The sequence below is a fragment of the Triticum aestivum genome, chromosome 6B (genome assembly GCF_018294505.1).
Source record: "Triticum aestivum cultivar Chinese Spring chromosome 6B, IWGSC CS RefSeq v2.1, whole genome shotgun sequence".
Lineage (NCBI taxonomy): Eukaryota > Viridiplantae > Streptophyta > Magnoliopsida > Poales > Poaceae > Triticum > Triticum aestivum.
Genome location: NC_057810.1, coordinates 394576773 through 394596326, shown reverse-complemented (window position 1 = coordinate 394596326; position 19554 = coordinate 394576773). Strand labels below are relative to the sequence as shown.

Here is a 19554-nt window from a genome sequence, read left to right as displayed (position 1 = left end):
GCAGCATCCTGCACAGCCATCTCAATAGTAACCCCGAGTCCATAAGAGCAGTGAAGGGGCTCGGTAGATCCAGGATAAGATGGAAATATCCTGACAGTGCGAAGATATTGACTTTGATTAAAGTCTCTGAATTGCTCTTCGACCGTGTACTCAGGATACCAACGGTACCCTGCCTCAGTCATTACCCTGACCAACATGGCAGTATGGCCGGGTACATCTAGACATCGAGTCAAATGAACCACTTGATTCTGAGGACGGGTCGCCATCTGGAACATGATAAACACAAGACATTAAGATTCCTAGCAGAAATTGGACAGCATAACGGCTGTAAATGCTCAAAAGGATTTGAGGCATTTGACAAAGAATTGCATAGACACTCAACAACATCATATCAAGGTTCTGGGTTCATCTTAGCAGCATAATGGGGTAGTAGCACTGAACTAGGCTTGCAACCATCAAACCTATAAGGTACTACTGATTAGTAACACGTGAACCTGATAGAGAGGAGGGATCCTAGTCCTTAACCCCGGTAGAAGAATAGACTGACTCAGATCAGAATGTTATGAGATAAAGGAGTAAAAAGAGCCTTACGTTCCATCCCACAAACAATTCCCCTATATATAACTAAAGAATTTCTACATCAACATCGACCAGTTTGGCTTGGAGAACCTACAGGCAGTCCGGCTCTGATGCCAATGCTGTCAGGACCCCGACTCGATGCCACATCGATCTAGCATGTAACACCTCATACCACTTTGCGGCCTCACGCACGGTATTCCCATGGGTGTCGTCTTATCTTTGCCCGGGACCGTTTGCGCCTTTTCGCACACGTATATGATAGTGTCGCTAGCATCCATATGGTAAAGAGCCCGCGCTGACATGGCTAGTCGTAAACCCAAAGTGGCACAGACTTACAGGGACAGGCATCCATGACCCAGCATCGAACGTGTCGGTCATCAGCAAGTGAATCCGGGCTGTAGCACTGGGCTAGCAGGACTCCGGTAAACCGGGCTATAGCGGGCTGACAGGACTCTGGTATTCATCGCGTGACATTTCCCTGAAGGGACAGACACAGGAACGAAGAAGGACACATGCCAGCCAGCCTAAGTGTTCCGGAGCAGTAGCAAGCTACCAAGGCTCATGGAAACACTAGGAGACATTTCCCGGTAAGAGAGGCTACTAAGAATAAACAACTAGATAGTCAGATCCTACACATACCAAGCATTTCAATCATACACACAATATGCTCGATATGTGCAAATACAACAAGGCATCACAACATGACTCTACAACAGAAGGACTTTATTTAAGGCTCAGAGAGCCATACATAGCATACACACAAGTATGGGTCACACGACCCAGCATTCAAGTCATACAGACATACAAGCCAACAGCGGAAGCAACTTGTCTAGGTACAGACAACTAGTAAAATAAAAGAGGCTTGGAAAGCCTGGCTATACTACATGGTCCTTCACAAGCTCAGGGTCACCACCTGGGCCTCGGTCTACTCATCGATGTCAACATCTACGAAGAACCCATCAGAAGGGGTTGCAGTGTCTTCTGAAAAATGTAAATTAAAGCAACATGAGTACAAAGGTACTTAACAAGACTTACATCAGATCCTACATACATGCACATTATCAAGAAGGGTTGGTGGGGTTATTGCAGCAAGCCAGCTTTGACTCTTGGCTAAGCTATCCTACGATACACCAACTTGAAATGGTTTTGCGCACACGAGTCCACTACTCACCACTTCAATACACCACCGAGGATCCACCTCCGTCATCCTACGGAAGGGCCATCCTCGGCACTCACGCTTATCTTGAGATTTTTAGTAGTATCCATTTACTTGTCTATGAACTGTATAGGCAACCAAGTAGTCCTTTATCGCGGACGCGGCTATTCGAATAGATTATGTTAACCCTGCAGGGGTGTACTTCTTCACACACGCTCTCACCACTTACCGCTGTTTACACGACATGTACTCGGCAACCTTCAAGCGGAAGCCCAACGTGGGTGTCGGCCACGACCTACCTAGTCACCTAAGTCTCTAGTCCAGGTTTATCGCCTATTCGGGTTCCATCCGTGAGGAGATCCGGCCGGGGTTTCGCTCACAGCCCCAAACGATGTGAACAGGGTTCCCGAGATGCCTAATGGGCATCCGGTACACCGTGCCACGTACCTACCACATCACAGCCCACCCCTACGGTCAACGCTGTCCACGGCCTCCAGTAGGCTACAAACACCAGAAACTACTTGCAACTCTTGGATAGAGGACTAGGGTGAATAAGAAGTCGAGAGGGTCCATTGGTTTCGGGCCCAATGCATGGTAGTAGCTGATTCTTAAATCACACATACAGATCTCAGTGCTTAAGGACGGCTTCAATGAAACAACCCACCATGTACTCCTACATGGCCTTTCATCGATACCTTTACCAAATCGTGTTCACCACATCACTCTCATTACCGGCACGATCATTTCACTCTAGCCCATCACCTAGATGAACCAGACCTGACACGACTCTAAGCATACCAGGCATAGCAAGGTAGGAACATCACACACATATGGCTCAATCAACTCCTACACATGCTAGTGGGTTTCATCTAGTTACTGTGGCAATGACAGGTCATGCAGAGGAAATGGGTTCAACTACCGTAGCACACAGCAGTTTGAAACGCGTTGTCTTAATGCAGTAAAAGAGAGCAGGAGCGAGAACATGGGATTGTATCGATATGATCAAATGGTTGGTTGCTTGCCTGATGGGTCGATGCACTGATATTGTTCTTCGTTGGGGTAATCACGGTACTCCTCGGAGGCAGGACCTGCCGCAGAGAACACCGATACCCAACCATCACCAAATAATGTGCAACAATATGATGCATGCATGAAACATGGCAATATGAGTGTGTTGGACTAATGCAACTAAAACCATATGGGTTTGAACCATTTTGAATCAAAGATTCAAGTTTCAAACTCATACATGGCCCTTATAAGTGCTTTAACTTGTTCTGCAATAAACAGTAGGTTAGCTTGTTTAAACATGCATGAAACCAGCACAGATGGATAGGTTGGATTTTTCTAATCATTTTTCATATATAACACTTTGCATTTGGAGCTATGGTTGAATTACTATGAAATTTTGAAGTTTAGAACATTTTCTGAAATTTATAAATCATTTTAGATTTATTTTAATTCCAGAAAAGGATTACTGCGTCAGCATGATGTCATGCTGACCTCAGCAAGTCAACAAACTGGTCCAGGTCAAACTGACCAGTGGGTCCAGGGTGTCAGTGCAATTAGTTTAGCTAAAAAATTAATTAGAACTAAACCGGATTAGTTAACAGGGCTGGGCCCCACCTGTCATTGACTCAACAGAGTCAACCAGGGCCCACCCGTGGTCAAAGTCAAGTCGGCTGCACCAGCGTTTAGCCGCCCGTGAGCCTGACGCGGCGGCGGAAGTGATTTTGGCCGTTCCGGCCACCAAATGGGTCGCGGAAGGCATCTAAGTGGAGCTGGGGACAAACCGCAGCTCTTGGTGGAGTTAGTTGGGGTCGGGGTGGCCGGAATCGGCGCCGGCGACGACCTAGGCGGCCGCCGGAGTTCGGGTGGAGGCGAACTCGGGGCTAGGGTGTGCGGTGAGGTGCGAGGAGTGTATGGTTAGACCCTACGCGACGTGGTGAGTGCGATGGATACCGAGAGGTGACCGGAGGATGGCCGGGAGCACGTCGGCGACGATCTCCGCGGCGGTGCATGCGGGTGATCTTCGTGCGGTTGCTACACAGCTCGGGGGCGAGAGAGGAAGGGAACGGGAGGTAGCTAGGCTCACAGGGCACTCGTGGAGGCAACCGGCAGGGTCGGGGATGGACTGATGCGGTGACGGCGTTGAAGGGGATCTCCGGCGACGGCGGACTCAGGCGAAGTCGGTGCGGTGGACTCGGGCCACACGAGCACGCGGGGCTCGGCTAGCTCGACGAAGAGGATGGCGGCAGAGCTCCTAGACATGGCGAGACGGAGCACGGACGGCGGGGAGCGCGGCTACGGCGATGGGGCGGCGGCGGTGGCGTCGGCCATGGCTGGGGAGCGCGAGGGAGAGGAGCTGGGGAGGAGAGGAGATGTCTGAGGGGTTCAGGGGAGAGAGGGGGAGCGATCCCCGTGATCAGCTGGACGAGGGGAGCGGCGAGGCGGCGACCAGGTGCGTGGCACCCATGCGGTGCTCGCCGCCGAGCACCTGCCTGCCTGCCTGGCCGAGCCAAGCAGCTCGCTGGCGCGGCAGGTGGGCTGGGCCGGCAGGTGGGCCGGTTAGTAGGCGCCAGGTAAGGTTTTCTTCCTGTTTTCTATTTCTGTTTTACTCTGTAAGTTTGTTGAATTACTAAAAATACCTAGGCAACTCCAAAATTCACCAAACTGCACCTGGTCCTTAGCTGGAATATTTCCAGCAAGGAACATTTTAGTTTGGAAATATTTGAGCATTCAAAATAATTTATATAATTTAAATGCCCAAACTCAAATACTTATGAGTTAATTCAAAGACCTTAGGATGACCTAGAAAATTGTGCATCACTTTTGGTAGAGGTTCTGAACCAAAACAAAAATGATGGACATTTTAGAAGGGCATTTCAGGTTCATTGAAATTATTTTTAGTAAACCCTAGTTGTTTCAGAGGGGCTGGGGGTTCTGTCATCCCCATTTCAGGTTTCTATTGAAAGAATAAACATGATGCAACACTCTAATGCATGAACTAGCTAGGGTGTGACATGATGGCCTCCTCCGTTACGGAGGGGCATATCGAGAGGCTGCACGGCGCCGGATACCTATCCAGCAACTTCGTGCACCGGCTCCCCAACAAGGGGCAGCTCATCCCCACCCCCAGGCCCCATGAGAGGGTGGTATTCCTTCCCCATTTCCTCCGCGGACTGGGCTTCCCACTTCACCCCTTTGTCCAGGGGCTCATGTTCTACTACGGCCTGGATTTCCATGATCTGGCCCCGAATTTCATCCTCAACATCTCGGCGTTTATCGTCGTGTGCGAGGCTTTCCTCTGCATCCAGCCCCACTTCGGCTTGTGGCTCAAGATTTTCAATGTCAAGCCAAAGGTCATGAAGGGGAACCAAGCAGAATGCGGAGGCGCCATGGTGGGAAAGATATCCAACGTTACCTGGCTCGAGGGCGCCTTCGTGGAAACCATCAAGGGGTGGCAATCAGGGTGGTTCTACATCACCGAGCCGCGTGACCCTAAATGGGCAGCGGCCCCCAAATTCAAATCTAGCATCCCCACACGGCTCACCTCTTGGAAGGAGAGTGGCCTGACTTGGGGCAATTCGGAGGAGCTGACCGGACTCCAAGCCTGTATCCAGAAGCTGGTGGACAAGAAGCTCAAGCTTGTCAACGTAGTCCAGGTCATGCTCATCTGCCGGATCCTCCCGTGCCAACAACGGGCCTTTAAACTGTGGGAGTTTGATCCGGCTCAGCACCGAACCTTGAGCGGGCTCTTCGACACTAGGTACGAAGATGCCTGGAAGGTGCTTTTTAAGGGCGTCAGGCCCCCGCGTCCGCTATCGAAGATCGCGGATTTCGCTCGCAGCGTCAGGCTGACGAGGTAAATGATTTTACCCTTTACGGGACACTTGTTTTCCATAGTTTGACTCTATGCGGTATCTAAACTCCCTTTCCTTTAACAGGACTGGCTGAAGAAAGCCGAGCAGACTAACTGTCCGGCCCCCTTGCCAGAAGACCCAGTGGATGCCCATCTGGCGGGGCTGCTGGTTCCGGCACCCCATGTGGTGCCGGAGAAGAAGGCCAAGAAGGAGGCCACGGGTACTTGAAAGAGTTCCCGTTTTCAGGTGTCCGATGACTCCGAGGCGGACTCCTCCCCCGAGGATGAGGAGAAGAAAAAGGTCTCTCCCCCAGCGGGGGGAGGGAAGAAAAGGAAGGCCTCCCCAGCTAGGGAGGCTGAAGGGTCCAAGAAGGGAAGGACTCTTCCCCCGGACTGTTCCGCCAACGCCGGTGACGACGACGAGGATTGGCCTCCAAGGGCCAAGCCCCTAGCGAGATCGTAAGTATCCGGACTCCCGAATGACTTCATGATTTTTCTTTTTGCCACTTGGTGTCTTTCTAACGCCGCATACAACCCTGCAGTCCACCCAAGGACGATCTTCCCGCTTTGTCGAGCGGGTCCTTGGGCTCGTCGGATGTGAACAACACTTCACTTCCAACCGCCTCTTCTCCCCGCGATGCTGACGACGTCGAGGTGGGATCCCAGAGAGGGACCCATCCGGAGGAGGAGGACCCAGAGGTGGCACAGGGCGACCTCCCGGACTTCGTGCCGGACTCCGCACCGGAACCTGTAGTGGTTCCAGAGTCCGGTGGGCGGTCCCTTCGTAAGAAGGGCAAGACCGTGGCGCCAGCGGCCTCCGTCCAACCGGAGGCGCCGAATAACTTGCTGGAGGCGCTCAACGGCGCTTCCATCGAGGAGGAACACCGCACTGTCATGAGTGTGGTGATTCAGAAGGTCCAGCTCACCAAAAGCAGGCTGACCGAAGCCTGCAGCAGCCTTCTATCAGGCTTTGAGGTAAGAATATTAATATATGTAAAATAGTACCGCATAGACATTAGCCCCTGATGCTCGGTTCGGTGTTCAGAAAGAAAAGTCGGACTGAGGATCTAAAAAGATATACGCAGGAGTCATAAAAAATATGTCGATATGGGATTGTAGGCTACCCTACTGACCTCTGCCGCACTGACTACAGAGGTCAATGCGTTGAAGCAAAACCTCGAGCGGTCCGAGAACGAGCTCGGTTGTGCCAAGAAGCATCTCGAGGACAAAGAAGGTGAGTAGCACCTTATGAAAGTTGTACCTTACAGAAAAGGATTTGGTTGCAAAAAGAATGACAAGGATAACGTGGGTATTGCAGGGGCCACAAACGAGGTGGCGACCCTGAAGGAGGTGATGTCCGTGGCCGAACGTAATGCGGCCGCGGAGCGTGCCGAGCGAGAGAAGCAGGAGGCGCGGGTGGCGGAGGTACGTCAAGAGCTCCAGGCTCTCGTGGAAAAACATGAGAGTTTGGAGCGTGACTCGAAGACTCGAGAGTCCGAGCTTGCATCGACTCTTGAGAGTGCCAAAGCCGCTAAGGCCGAAGCCTACAAGGCCCTCCTGGAAATCGAGGCGTTGAAGAAAATAGCGTCGGGTAAGGCATTTTTCATGCAAAGCAAGCATGTGGATGTGGATTACGTGTTACTCACCCGAATTCGGAGCTCTCCAGGAGCGTTCGCAGATCTGCCCTGCAGCGTGTCCGATGTTGCCACTTTCTACAGGGCCGAGGAGGGGAGCTCGATGGAGAAGGTCTTTTGGTCTCAGTATGCTGAGGCTGGACATCCGGTTCCCCTTAGCGACCAGCTGAAGCAGCTGGTCGAGCTCCACAAGGTGTCCGAATAGGCCATGAAGGGCCTCATAGTTCGGCTGTGGCCCAATGAGGCCATGCCTGGGAGCTACTTCGGCCTAGTGTGGCGGCTGGTGGATGCGTGTCCATGGGTTGAGGTCATCAAGTGATCCGCCTGTATTGAAGGTGCCCGTCGGGCCCTTGCCCGTGCTAAGGTGCACTGGGGCAAGATGGATGCTGAGAAGCTTGTGACGGACGCGCCACCGCTGGGCAAGGAGTACCGCACGCCCGAGATGTATTACAAGAGTGTCCTGAAGAGTGCCCGCACTATTGCAGGTGAGTGCCCCAATAATGTAATATTTGAGTAGACTCGCATTTTGTTATCCTGTGCGCAGAAAACTTTGTTCATATGCGCGAAGCAACGCTTTTTGATTTAAAATATTACCTTCTGTGCGGCTGTTTATCAAATCTGAGAGATGGCAAGTCGTCGGCTTCAGCCCCCATGCCACCAGTGCTGGGGTGTTTGGGATAAATTTGAGCACCCTTGTTCCCATATTTGGGTCCATCTAGGGAGGCGCTCAACACGATGAACTAGGCAACCGGACTTATAATGCTTGAACACTCTCACTTAGCCATAGAATTCTATAATTTTAAATTTTGGCGAAGCCCCTAGTGTTCGGAAGGCCGAATTCAGGGCGCTATCCACGCCTGGGCCGGACAAAGCCGGTTCCTCGCTCTAAGCGGCATAAGTCTTTAGGGACTCGAAAAAACCTCTCGAACAACGACCGGCTCTCGCCTCATCATGACGGTCAGTTTTAGCTTTCTCCACTGAGGCGTTAGCCCAGCTCAACTGGGGCGCAATCGCAGTGGTTCTCCCAGTGCTACCTTAGCCGATACAACGGAACGTAAGGTACCAAAACATGGGAGCCGGGCAAACCCAACTATTGACCCAAGACATGATTCGGAGCTGATGCATATAATGCTATTAGTTCAGGGTGCCGCACTTGTGAAAGTGTTCGGACTTATCACACCATGATGTGGGGAACATAAGCCCCTGGTGTTTTTAGCCATACCAAAGTGTATGGATGCAACATGTTGCAAATGAACATATGTATAAGAAAGAAATGGAATTATAAGCAAAAAGGTGCTGCATTGTTTTATTCAAGAAGCACTGCTATGAATGCAGAACGATACAAATAGTGCGACAAGCAAGGGACAGGACTATTAAACATGCCCCCCTCCAGGGGTAGGCTGCGGAGTGGTGTATAAAACAGATTTAGTGCTCGTAAAGGAGACCACCTGGATATTCGTCGCAGCCTTTCTCCTTCCCTGGCTGTTGCATCGTGAGTTCGGTCGGTCTACTGCCGGACAGGGCCTCTGGTAAACGGAGTCCTGTGGGTAAGAAAGAAAAAAGGAAAAAAAAGGAAATGACACACTTGGGAGCCCCTGATGTGGTTGAGCCGCATTCTGGGCCTGTCGTGGTCGTGCCCCTTCCCCTATGCCCATGGTATCTCCAGAGCGTAATTATGTACGCGAAGGACCAGTCTTGCGATCTTGTGAGGGCTGGGGTTGGGGTCGCATTGCTACGCGTGCTCGGAACACGCCAGGTGGTCTTGTTGTAGGTTACTTCGGGCGCGTTTGGCCGTGTCCGGTCGCTTAACGGCCGGACTCGAGAATTGCCTTAAGAGGCTGCATTGTACTTCTGCCCGCGAGAGCCGCTGTATGTTCCTCCGTTCGGAGGGAGCGCTCGGTGTTTCCATTGACCGTGATGACTCCTCGAGGGCCTGGCATCTTGAGCTTGAGGTATGCGTAGTGCGGCACCGCGTTGAACTTTGCAAATGCGGTCCGTCCGAGCAGAGCATGATAGCCGCTGCGGAACGGAACTATGTCGAAGATTAACTCCTCGCTTTGGAAGTTATCCGGGGATCCGAAGACCACTTCCAGTGTGACTGAGCCCGTACAATTGGCCTCTACACCTGGTATGACACCTTTGAAGGTCGTCTTTGTTGGTTTAATCCTTGATGGGTCTATGCCCATCTTGCGCACTGTGTCCTGATAAAGCAGGTTCAGGCTGCTGCCGCCGTCCATCAGGACTCTGGTGAGGTGAAATCCATCGACGATTGGGTCTAAAACCAATGCGGGAAATCCGCCGTGGCGGATGCTGGTGGGGTGGTCCCTTCGATCAAAAGTGATCGGGCAGGAGGACCATGGTTGAACTTCGGGGCGACTGGCTCCATCGCGTATACGTCCCTGAGTGCACGCTTCCGCTCCCTCTTGGGTATGTGGGTTGCGTATATCATATTCACCGTCCGCACTTGTGGGGGAAAACCCTTCTGTCCTCTGTTGTTCGGCGGTCGGGTCTCTTCTTCGTCATCGCTATGCAGCCCCTTGTCATTGTTTTTGGCAATTAGCTTGCCTGCCTGCTTGAATACCCAACAGTCCCTGTTGGTGTGGTTGGCTGGCTTTTCGGGGGTGCCGTGTATCTGGCACGAGCGATCGAGTATTCGGTCCAAATTGGACGGACCCGTAGTAGTTTTTTTGAATGGCTTCTTCCGCTGACCGGGTTTCGAGCCTCTGAATCCGGTGTTAACTGTCGTATCCTCATTATTGTCGTCGTTAATGCGGCGTTTATTCTTGTTGCGACGTGACCTGCCATTGCGATCCTTGGTATCCGGACTGCCGGAATTTTTGCTGAGGTTGTTGCTGCGAGCTAGCCAGCTGTCCTCTCCCGCGCAAAAGCGGGTCATGAGTGATGTGAGGGCTGCCATGGATTTCGGCTTTTCCTGTCCCAGGTGCCGGGCAAGCCACTCGTCGCGGATGTTATGTTTGAAGGCTGCGAGGGCCTCCGCATCCGGACAGTCAACGATTTGATTTTTCTTAGTTAAGAACCGTGTCCAGAATTGTCTGGCCGATTCGTCTGGCTGCTGAATTATGTGGCTTAGGTCGTTAGCGTCTGGTGGTCGCACATACGTGCCCTGGAAGTTATCAAGGAATGCGGCTTCCAGGTCCTCCCAACATCCAATTGATTCTGCTGGCAAGCTGTTAAGCCAATGCCGAGCTGGTCCTTTAAGCTTGAGTGGGAGGTATTTGATGGCGTGAAGATCGTCACCGCGGGCCATGTGGATATGAAGGAGATAGTCTTTGATCCAAACCGCGGGGTCTGTTCTGCCGTCATAGGATTCGATATTCACGGGTTTAAACCCTTCGGGGATTTGATGATCCATTACTTCGTCTGTGAAGCATAGTGGGTGTGCGACGCCTCTGTATTGGGCTATATCACGGCGAAGCTCCAACAAGCTTTGTCTATTGTGTTCGGCCCGGCCGGACTTACTGTGTCCAGCGCGACGGTTGTCGTCACGTATCATGGGGCGCCCACGCGATCCATAGATCGATCTTGATTGTCTTGCCTTATCCTCCAATATATCTCGCAAGTCCGGAGCATTCCCCTGTGGCTTTGTGCTGTTCGAGCGATGCCGGGGTACGGTTCTAGTGAAGGGCCTAGAGGCCTCTCTGTCGCGGCCACGAGGTGGCCGGTCAGCCGTATTGTGCTCCGGTGATGCAGGTTTATATGCCTCCTCCTCTAATCGGGGGAGCAACTTGCGTTTGGGGTAGCTTTTGGAGGGGCGTTCGAGCTCATGCTCTTCGGCCGCCAAGACTTCCGTCCATCTGTCGGCTAGCAGATCCTGATCAGCTCTAAGCTATTGCTGCTTTTTCTTGAGGCTGTTTGCCGTGGCCATAAGCCTGCGTTTGAAACGCTCTTGTTCGACGGGATCCTCAGGCACGACAAAATTCGTCGTCGTCGAGGCTTGCCTCGTCTTCAGAGGGAGGCATGTAACTATCTTCCTCTACCTCTTCGTCTGCCGCCCTCTTGTGAGGGTTGGCATCTCCGTCCTCCTGCGCTGAATCTTGCTGGAGGGGGTTGTCTTCGGCACTGTCTGGGGTATTATTATCTCCGGTGCCGGAATCTCTATTCTTGCTGTGGCAGGATTTAGAGCGGCGCCGCTGACGCCGGCGCTTGGGCTGTTTCTTGGAGGGGTCTTCCTCCGCTGTTCCTTTGCCATTCCCATCCTTTGGGATATCCACCATGTATATGTCGTATGACGAGGTGGCTTTCCAGTGCCCAGTAGGCGCTGGTTCTTGGTCGTCTCCGGCATCGTCGTCCATACCGTCGATGTCTTCGGAGTCGAAGTCTAGCATGTCGGTTAGATCATCAACAGCGGCTACTAAGTGGGTGGTGGGTGGGTCTTGAATTTCTTCGTCGTCCGCATCCCAACCGTCCTGACCGCAGTCCGGCCAGGGCTCTCCTGATAACGAGAGATATTTTAGCGAGTTCAGAATGTCGCCAAAAGGTGAGTGTTGAAAGATGTCCGCGGCAGCGCACTCCATGATCGGCGCCCAACCGGATTCGATTGGTGGGGGCGCGGGAGGTTCGGAGTCCGGCAAGGAGTCCGGCACCTTGGAGTCACGAGCTTCAGAAGGGACAAAGTCAGTACTCGGCTCTATAGTCGTAGAGGTTGCAGCCCCCGAGGTGGTGTCTAACCATCCGTCCTCGATCTGCGCAGCCGGCTCCGAATCGAGGGTCGGAGCGGTTTCGTGTGCGGCCTCCAGGGTACTGTCCGGCAGCAGAGCTAAATCATGTCCATCGTGACAGTGCGGCGCGATCGGCTGTGGCTCGAATTCGTTGAAGATCAAGTCTCCGCGGATGTCAGCCATGAAGTTAAGACTTCCAAATCTGACCTGGCGGACAGGGGCGTAGCTTTCGATCTGCTCCAGATGGCCAACCGAATTGGCCCGCAGTGCAAAGCAGCCGAATACGAAGATCTGTCCGGGGAGAAAAGTCTCACCCTGGACCGTGTCGTTGTTGATGATCGAAGGAGCCATCGAGCCTATTGGTGACGACACATAGGAACTCTCAATGAAAGCACCAATGTCGGTGCCAAAACCGGTGGATCTCGGGTAGGGTGTCCCGAACTGTGCGTCTAGGCGGATGGTAACAGGAGACAAGGGACACGATGTTTTACCCAGGTTCGGGCCCTCTTGATGGAGGTAAAACCCTACATCCTGCTTGATTGATATTGATGATGTGGGTATTACAAGAGTAGATCTACCACGAGATCAAGGAGGCTAAACCCTAAAAGCTAGCCTATGGTATGATTGTTGTTTCTCTATGGACTAAAACCATCCGGTTTATATAGACACCGGAGAGGGCTAGGGTTACATAGAGTCAGTTACAATGGTAGGATATCTACATATCCGTATCGCCAAGCTTTCCTTCTACGCCAAGGAAAGTCCCATCCGGACACGGGACGAAGTCTTCAATCTTGTATCTTCATAGTCTTGGAGTCCGACCGATGATGATAGTTCGGCTATCCGGACACCCCCTAGTCCAGAACTCCCTCACATGGCATTGAACATATAAACCCAGAAGAACTCATAGTCACAACGAAGGTGGCCACGTCGCCTTTAATTTGCCATGAACAGTACTCATGCCACTGCCTGTTATTTTCGTGCCCCGCCAGGGGCATTTTCATCATTTCGCATCCAGGCGTATAAAAGGCAGCCTCCCCCGTGGAGAAGACCTAGCCGCCGCCTCCCGTCCCCTCGCCTCCCCCTCCTCGTCACCCTCCTCTCTCTCTCTCTCTCTAACCCCTCTCTCTCCCCATCGTGCTGGCCGGTTCCACCGCGACCCCCGCCTCCTCTCCTGCCGCTGCCGCCGTCGGAGAAGCTCGCCTCCGCGCCCACAAGCCTCAGATTCGGCGGGATCCGGGACGAGGAGGGGTGGATGAGACGAGGAAGGAGGAGGAGGAGAGAGTGGGGGCGTATGGGGAGGAATATCCCTGCCGCCTCCTCCCTGCCTCCACAAGTCGAGGGGGATGGGGCTGCTCGGGCTCAGCCTGTGGGATGTCGACTGGACCGGCAGCGATGGAGAAGAAGGGCCGGGCAGGTGCGTACAGGCGGGAGAAGCTGGGGGCGCTCGTCGGTTGGGGAGATGGCGACCACCTGAGCTTCTCAGATTGATCTAGACAGGGCCACGACAGCATAATCAAGGGGTGGGGGCGGGCAACCCTCTGAAGCCACGCATGTCTACAGGTAGCAGCCGTGCCCCTCCTCCTCACCTTCGCTTCTTCCCTCCTCCTCTCCAATCTGCGTCCTTGATTTTCCAGTTTTCTGATAATCTAATTTTGACTCTCATATTCTGGTTACTTGTGGAGAGTAGAAGAGGAATTTTGAGAATGAGATTGATAAAGATGAACAAGGTGAACTCTCTCTCTCTCTCTCTCTTAAATACAGTCACGCTTGATGTTTGATTTTTCTGTGTAAGAGAGCACGTGACATGATTTTGTATTTCTATTACCCACTGACAAAAGCTAAATTTGTAAACGAAGGTTTCAAAAGTGTTTGTTTTAATCTTGTGGTCTGACAGAGCAGTACATGATGTTGGTCATGCAAACAGAGGATGTTCTTCATGCCTCTGTATGAGCTAGCTGTCATAATTGTACATCCACCCTCCATTTTTCCATTTAGGCCTGTTTATCCGAGAATTAGGTTTCGAAGAAAAAAAACAGATTTAGGAAATTAGTAATCAGCCATTACCATTCATTTGTCAGAAAACATAGGTGTTTTAAATGTCTGCACGCCGCATACAATAGAATTTATAATAGATAGTGTTTTTTAACTTCTCATTATAGCCTCAAGTCGGCTAAGAAAAGTGATTATGCATGTCTTACAAACAAATTGACATTAGTCTTGTGGGTACAAGATACGCCCTACCATAGATATTACCTGCTATCATATGAAGTAGAGTTACTAAACTCTGAGCTCCTGGATAGTATAAACGGATGCTTGATTGGTACATCTGCACATTGTCCTGTGTACTCATTCTAAACAGATCAAATTCAGGAATCTAACGATGCTTTACAGTTAATCCTCTCAAATCAAATACAGTGAAATCAAACGATTTAATAGCTTGGCTGTTTGTTTCCAGGAAGTAACGGTCAAGGAAGAAGAGTTAGATGCTGCTGAAGATGTCGATGGTAAACATATGTCTCGGTTTTGATATTATACACGTTGTCACGCTAACTTTTGAACCCTTCTTAATTGTCACATATGCACAGAGCAGCCGCTTTGTCACAAGCATGGCAGCCTGCTCAACTATCTCCACTGCCTGCATACAGCTGTTTCAGAACAGCGCCGATCAACCCAGGTTTATGTTTCCTTTCCAAGGGTGTTCGAATATAATTACCATCCATCGATTACAGATGTTACCAGTACTGAGTGTGTGCCTTATTAGTTTGTTCTTTATTATAGAGTTCGGTTGTAGAAGAACGAAATGAAGCACACATCAGGAAGTCATGCTCTTTCCAACAACAACAACAAAAGTAAGTGATGATCCATGTTTATCTCTGATATGGTTGTTTTCCCCCATAATAAAGTATATGGGAATCTGGGCTTGCATATTAATATAGCTTCAGATGCTTTGTTTTGGGAAGTTGATAGAAATCAGTGGTTGTGCTTAAGCTTCCGTTCTTTATTTACCTTCTAGGAATAAATTCAAATGATTAGTATATGCATAGCAGTGTAATGCAAGTGATAGCCGTGGTAAGGCCCAAGTGAGTAGCACTTCTCCGACCGATTTGGTTACCAATTTAGTTGTTGAGGCTTTCCTTCATGTGAGGTGATTTGTGGCTTTTGTTTCTACGATTAGGCGCATATAAGAGAACTTGAGGAAGAAGTGAAACTCCTCAAGAACCTTTCACACCCCAATATTGTGGTTAGTAGGTGAAAGATCGATTACATTTTAGATACTCTATACTTGACTGCTAGACTGCAGTTGTTTGATCTACTTCCTGTGATTTGAGAAGAGGTACCTCGGGACTGTCCGTGAGGAAGACACACTGAATATCCTGCTGGAGTTTGTTCCTGGAGGGTCTATCCAGTCGCTTCTTGAAAAACTCGGTTCATTCCCGGAGGCAGTAAGTAACCATCAATCATGCGGTTTTCTGTGATTTGACTCGCAGAAGAGAAACTAATTCGTTTCGTATTTTGATCAGGTCATTAGGAAGTATACTAAGCAGATTTTGCAAGGGTTGGAATATCTCCATAGCAATGCAATAATACGTAGAGACATTAAGGTAAAAACTCTGAAGCCTGAATATACTAGAATCTTTGTGTCATTGATTGTTTGGTTGTGCTAATTATCTTGGTGATCATGTGATTGTTTTACAGGGTGCAAACATTCTTGTTGATAACAAAGGCTGCATTAAGCTTGCCGATTTTGGGGCATCTAAGTAAGTTGCCAAGTTGGTAAGATTGATGTTCAATATGCTGTTAAGATCGAGTATAATAGCTTGGAAGAAATAAAACCTTCATGTGCTTGTCAAGTGATCAAAACAATAATTTACAACAGAATAGCAAATGCTAAACCTTTCCTGTCTAATTATGCCATCAGATTATGGATTCTTATTTATTGCTCTTGACTACCTGTGTGCATGAAACATGAAAGTGTGAGTTTGGTTCCAAGAAGGCTTATGGTAATGTTCTCTTCAGGTATTTGCATTATAGTTCCTGCATAATCTCTTGGTAATGAAGCGTTGTCCGGGGCGCTATCTGGAATACCATCTCTTTCTAATGAATTTATGTGTTAGTTGCTGCCTTCTTTCATTAGATAGTTCGAATAATAATACAAACATATGGATTTTTGTAAACTGGTATATGATTCAATGTTATATATTTTGTAAACTGGTATATGGTTACCAGAGTCACCTTGCATAATTTTTTAAGGAAGAGTGAACGCAGTCCTGAACTTGCACTAATATATTGTGATGCTCCTACTTTTTGCAGAACAATGCAGTAAAGAACTAGAATTAGACTGCATTGCATATATGTATAGGTTACCACTTCTTCGCTGTAATTATTTGCCATGTACTCCCTCCGTTCCCAAATACTTGTCCTTCTAGGCATTTCAAATGGACTCAACATACGGATGTATATAGACATATTTTAAAGTGTAGATTCATTCATTTTGTGCCGCATGTAGTCACTTGTTGAAATCTCTAAAAAGACAAGTATTTAGGAACAGAGGGAGTAAAAGCCAATTCACATGTCAAAATATGCTTTGAAGATCCGTTTCTTACAACTTGTAATAGTGAAACTCTTGCTTCTTTGCCCATAATAGAAAATACGCCAATTTTTTTATCACCTTAACTTGTCGATGGCATACCATCCTATCACAAACCCTCAATAATGTCTGTGTCTTTTTTTACCAGCTCTGAGGTATTACATGTGGAACTGTTTGTGGAAGTAGTTGTATGAACATGTTGTGTGCAACTGAACTGATCTGATTGCTTATCTTTGGAAATCTTCACCCGATGTGTTGTGCATTGGTCTACATTATATTACTCTTGTATTTTTATTTCTCTTTTATGATAGTTTAAGGTGAAAACAGAGTATTTATAATTGTGACATGGACTACAGACTTTTCCTAAGTTTTTAGGTGTGATGGTGGTGGTCTGACCACAGATTTATATGTCTGGATTAAGTTGATAGGCCTGTTGTGTTTCAGGTGTGGTGTTCTTCCTTCAATAAATTGGCAGATGCTTGCTTCTGTTAATTAAAGTTCAGTCTTAGGAGGTACTGCCCTGTGCTTGAATGCAGTTGTCTTTGTTTAGACAGCAGCCGAGCCCAGTCAACAATTATTAGTAGTAGTTACGAGATAAGGCAGAGGAGGCATATAGGGCCAGCCGTCGTATATGCAATGCATGAAAGTCACTGTTGATTCCATTCAAGTAACGAATAAATAGTAGTTGCTAATTCTATTCATAGTGATTACAACCATAGGTAAACGTATGCTTCTAACTTTCATATGCATGCTTCCCAGTGTACATACGTGCGAGTTCATCTTCGCCCTAGATGCCTGTGGCTTCTCTCTTTTGGTGCAGTTTACAAATAGAATGCTAAGGCAAGTTTAATTTCTAATGTGCATGTAAATCCTTGAGATTTTTGGTGTTTATGAAGATCCAATAAACAAAGAGTTGAATGATATGAAAGGGGAAATAGACAGAATAGTGAAAATTATGTGGCTATAGTGCTGATGAATTTTAGGATCTAAAGCTACTGCTTATGGATACCAATATTACATTAGCATTTGGTATTTAGATCTGCTTGCCTATAAGCTCTATAGGGAAACATTTATTCTCTGTTTGGACTTTGATTTCTGAATTTGGTTCCTTGCTGAAGGAATAGCTGAAGCTTTGCTTTCTTAAAAAAAAGTAAAGCTTTGCTGCTGCACACTATTTTCTTGCCTTTCCTTGAAGATGATTATACAGATTAGTTGCCAGCTTTATCTCTCTACGATTTGTGCCTCGGTTGCCAGGTTATCTCATATGAAGCCATGAACTGAACCTAGCATTAACTAGAAATATAAACCATTGTATGAAGATACTATCTGAGTACGTACTTGCATGTTCTTTAGATCTACTACATATGATTTATTACGTATAAATATGCCATGTAAGTATCTACTTTTAGATCATTATTGCTCGCACATAAAATGGTTCCAGTATCTGGTTTGATTTTGTTTTTATGTGTGCACAGATCCTGTCATGGAGATGGTTGACATTACGGACAAGTTCATACTCATGTTCATTAAGCTGTAGCTCCCACAACCAGTTTTTCTGCTGCAAAGTTGGACAGAGGTTTGCAGTTACAATCAAGTTCCGTACCAGCATGCGGCATCGGTGACATGATGCCGGAGCAATGGCACTATCGCGGATTTTTGGTATATATCTATTTCCATAGAAGATGCATGTATGTTGCAGCGGCTCGAGTTGTTTAACGTTGTACCAGCATGCGGCATCGGTGACATGATGCTTGAGAACCTTGTTGTTTAACGCAAATATTTTCTTATGTTCGGGTGACAAGCTTTATGCTTTTGTGGCCAATATAGATAAGAAATTCCCATTTATATTGCTCTGTATATGATCGCTAATTAATATACACTATTTGTAATACAATCCACATTCCATTAACTTCCATCTACATCTCCTACTTACTCACTACTATACTTGGCCATCCCTTGGGCCGGGCCAGGCTTCGGACCGGGCCAACCAAAGCCTAACGCAAAAAACCCAGGCTCGGCTGTCGGGCCGGGCCAACCAAAGCCTGACGCAAAAAACCCAAGCCCGAGCTCGGCCTGGCCCGGCTATTGGGCCCGAGCCTGGCCCATCACGCTAAAAGCCCATCGGCCACAGGCCGGGCCTCTTCCTTAAACGGCGAAAACAATGGGCCCGGGCCAGCCCTTGCCAATGCTTCGGGCTCAAAACCTGGGCTGGGTCGGGCTTTTTCAGCCCGAGTCTGGTCAGGCCGACCGGGCCGGGCTGCCCATGGCCAGGACTACTCACTACCATCATCGCTTCTAATTCGCTTATTGCGCCATTGGCGCAACCAGGTCATCTAGTACTTCAAAACACATGTAGGGCTCAAGCTCATAGGATGCACACACAAAAGGCAACGAAAAAGACAAAACAACAAGTTATAACAGTTTCAGCAGATTAACATCATATAGCACTCTTACAACAATGATAAGGGCATCAAGATGGATCCAAACAAGCATGGCATAATGGAACCAAATTAAGAGCATCTCACAACAAACATTTTGATATATCATGCACGCAAAACGGAGCTACATACACGGAGATATGGCATGACAAAGAGGTGCACAAAATGTCATAAAACAGGGACTTAGCAGTTTTCTGGAAAAAAACGGATGCGCGAGAGAATACTAAAATGCGACCGGGGCGGGATCTAGGCGGGGCTCACCATGGGCTCAGCCCAGGAAGGAGGAGGAGGCAGGCCGGCTTGGGCTGGTGGAGAGGCGACGCGGGCCGGGGCTGGAGCGGCTTGCGGGGCCCACGTGGCCCACGCGGTCAACGCGCTCGGGCGCACGGTCCTGAGCAGGACGCCGGCGAGGAGGCCATGGTCGGCGGCAGCAAGGAAGATCGCTGGATCCGGGGGAGACTGACGGGAATGGACGGGTTTGGGCGCGGGGGCGCCAGATCTGGCCTCAGGCGAGGTTGCCGCGCTCCGGTGACGAGATCCGAGGCGGGCGCCGGCGAGCTCCTGCAAAGGAAGAGGCCGACAGGGCGGTTAGCGAGGGGAGAGAGAGAGAGAGGAAGAGAG

The 19554-nt window shown here is 49.3% G+C and overlaps 1 protein-coding gene across 14 annotated transcripts; it reads left to right on the top strand.

Moving 5' to 3' along the window:
* The first annotated feature begins 12941 nt into the window (after positions 1–12941).
* Positions 12942–18340, top strand: LOC123137243 (mitogen-activated protein kinase kinase kinase ANP1). Of its 14 annotated transcripts, none has more exons than XR_006467958.1 (11): positions 12942–13467; positions 13595–13634; positions 14363–14411; positions 14493–14581; positions 14686–14756; positions 14921–14987; positions 15083–15148; positions 15240–15350; positions 15429–15509; positions 15604–15665; positions 16940–18340. XR_006467958.1 is itself a non-coding variant. In XM_044556909.1 (11 exons), the coding sequence occupies exons 5-11, from the start codon at positions 14730–14732 to the stop codon at positions 17990–17992; spliced, it is 450 nt and encodes a 149-aa protein (XP_044412844.1). In that variant the 5' UTR covers positions 12943–13467; positions 13595–13634; positions 14363–14411; positions 14498–14581; positions 14686–14729; the 3' UTR covers positions 17993–18340. The 14 variants fall into 14 exon arrangements, 10 of the variants coding, with proteins under 10 accessions (XP_044412844.1, XP_044412842.1, XP_044412848.1 ...); XM_044556909.1 differs by lacking the exon at positions 14921–14987 and having other exon boundaries at positions 12943–13467; positions 14498–14581; positions 17255–17335; positions 17971–18340; XM_044556907.1 differs by lacking the exon at positions 14921–14987 and having other exon boundaries at positions 12943–13467; positions 17255–17335; positions 17971–18340.
* The last annotated feature ends 1214 nt before the right edge of the window (positions 18341–19554 follow it).

Excerpts from the sequence above, each read along its gene's own strand:
- LOC123137243 (XM_044556909.1), top strand. The coding sequence starts at position 14,730 with ATGCTCTTTCCAACAACAACAACAAAA. Across the intron at positions 15,351-15,428 it reads TCGGTTCATTCCCGGAGGCA|GTCATTAGGAAGTATACTAA; the intron begins GTAAGTAACCAT and ends TATTTTGATCAG. Across the intron at positions 17,336-17,970 it reads TTTACAAATAGAATGCTAAG|ATCCTGTCATGGAGATGGTT; the intron begins GCAAGTTTAATT and ends ATGTGTGCACAG.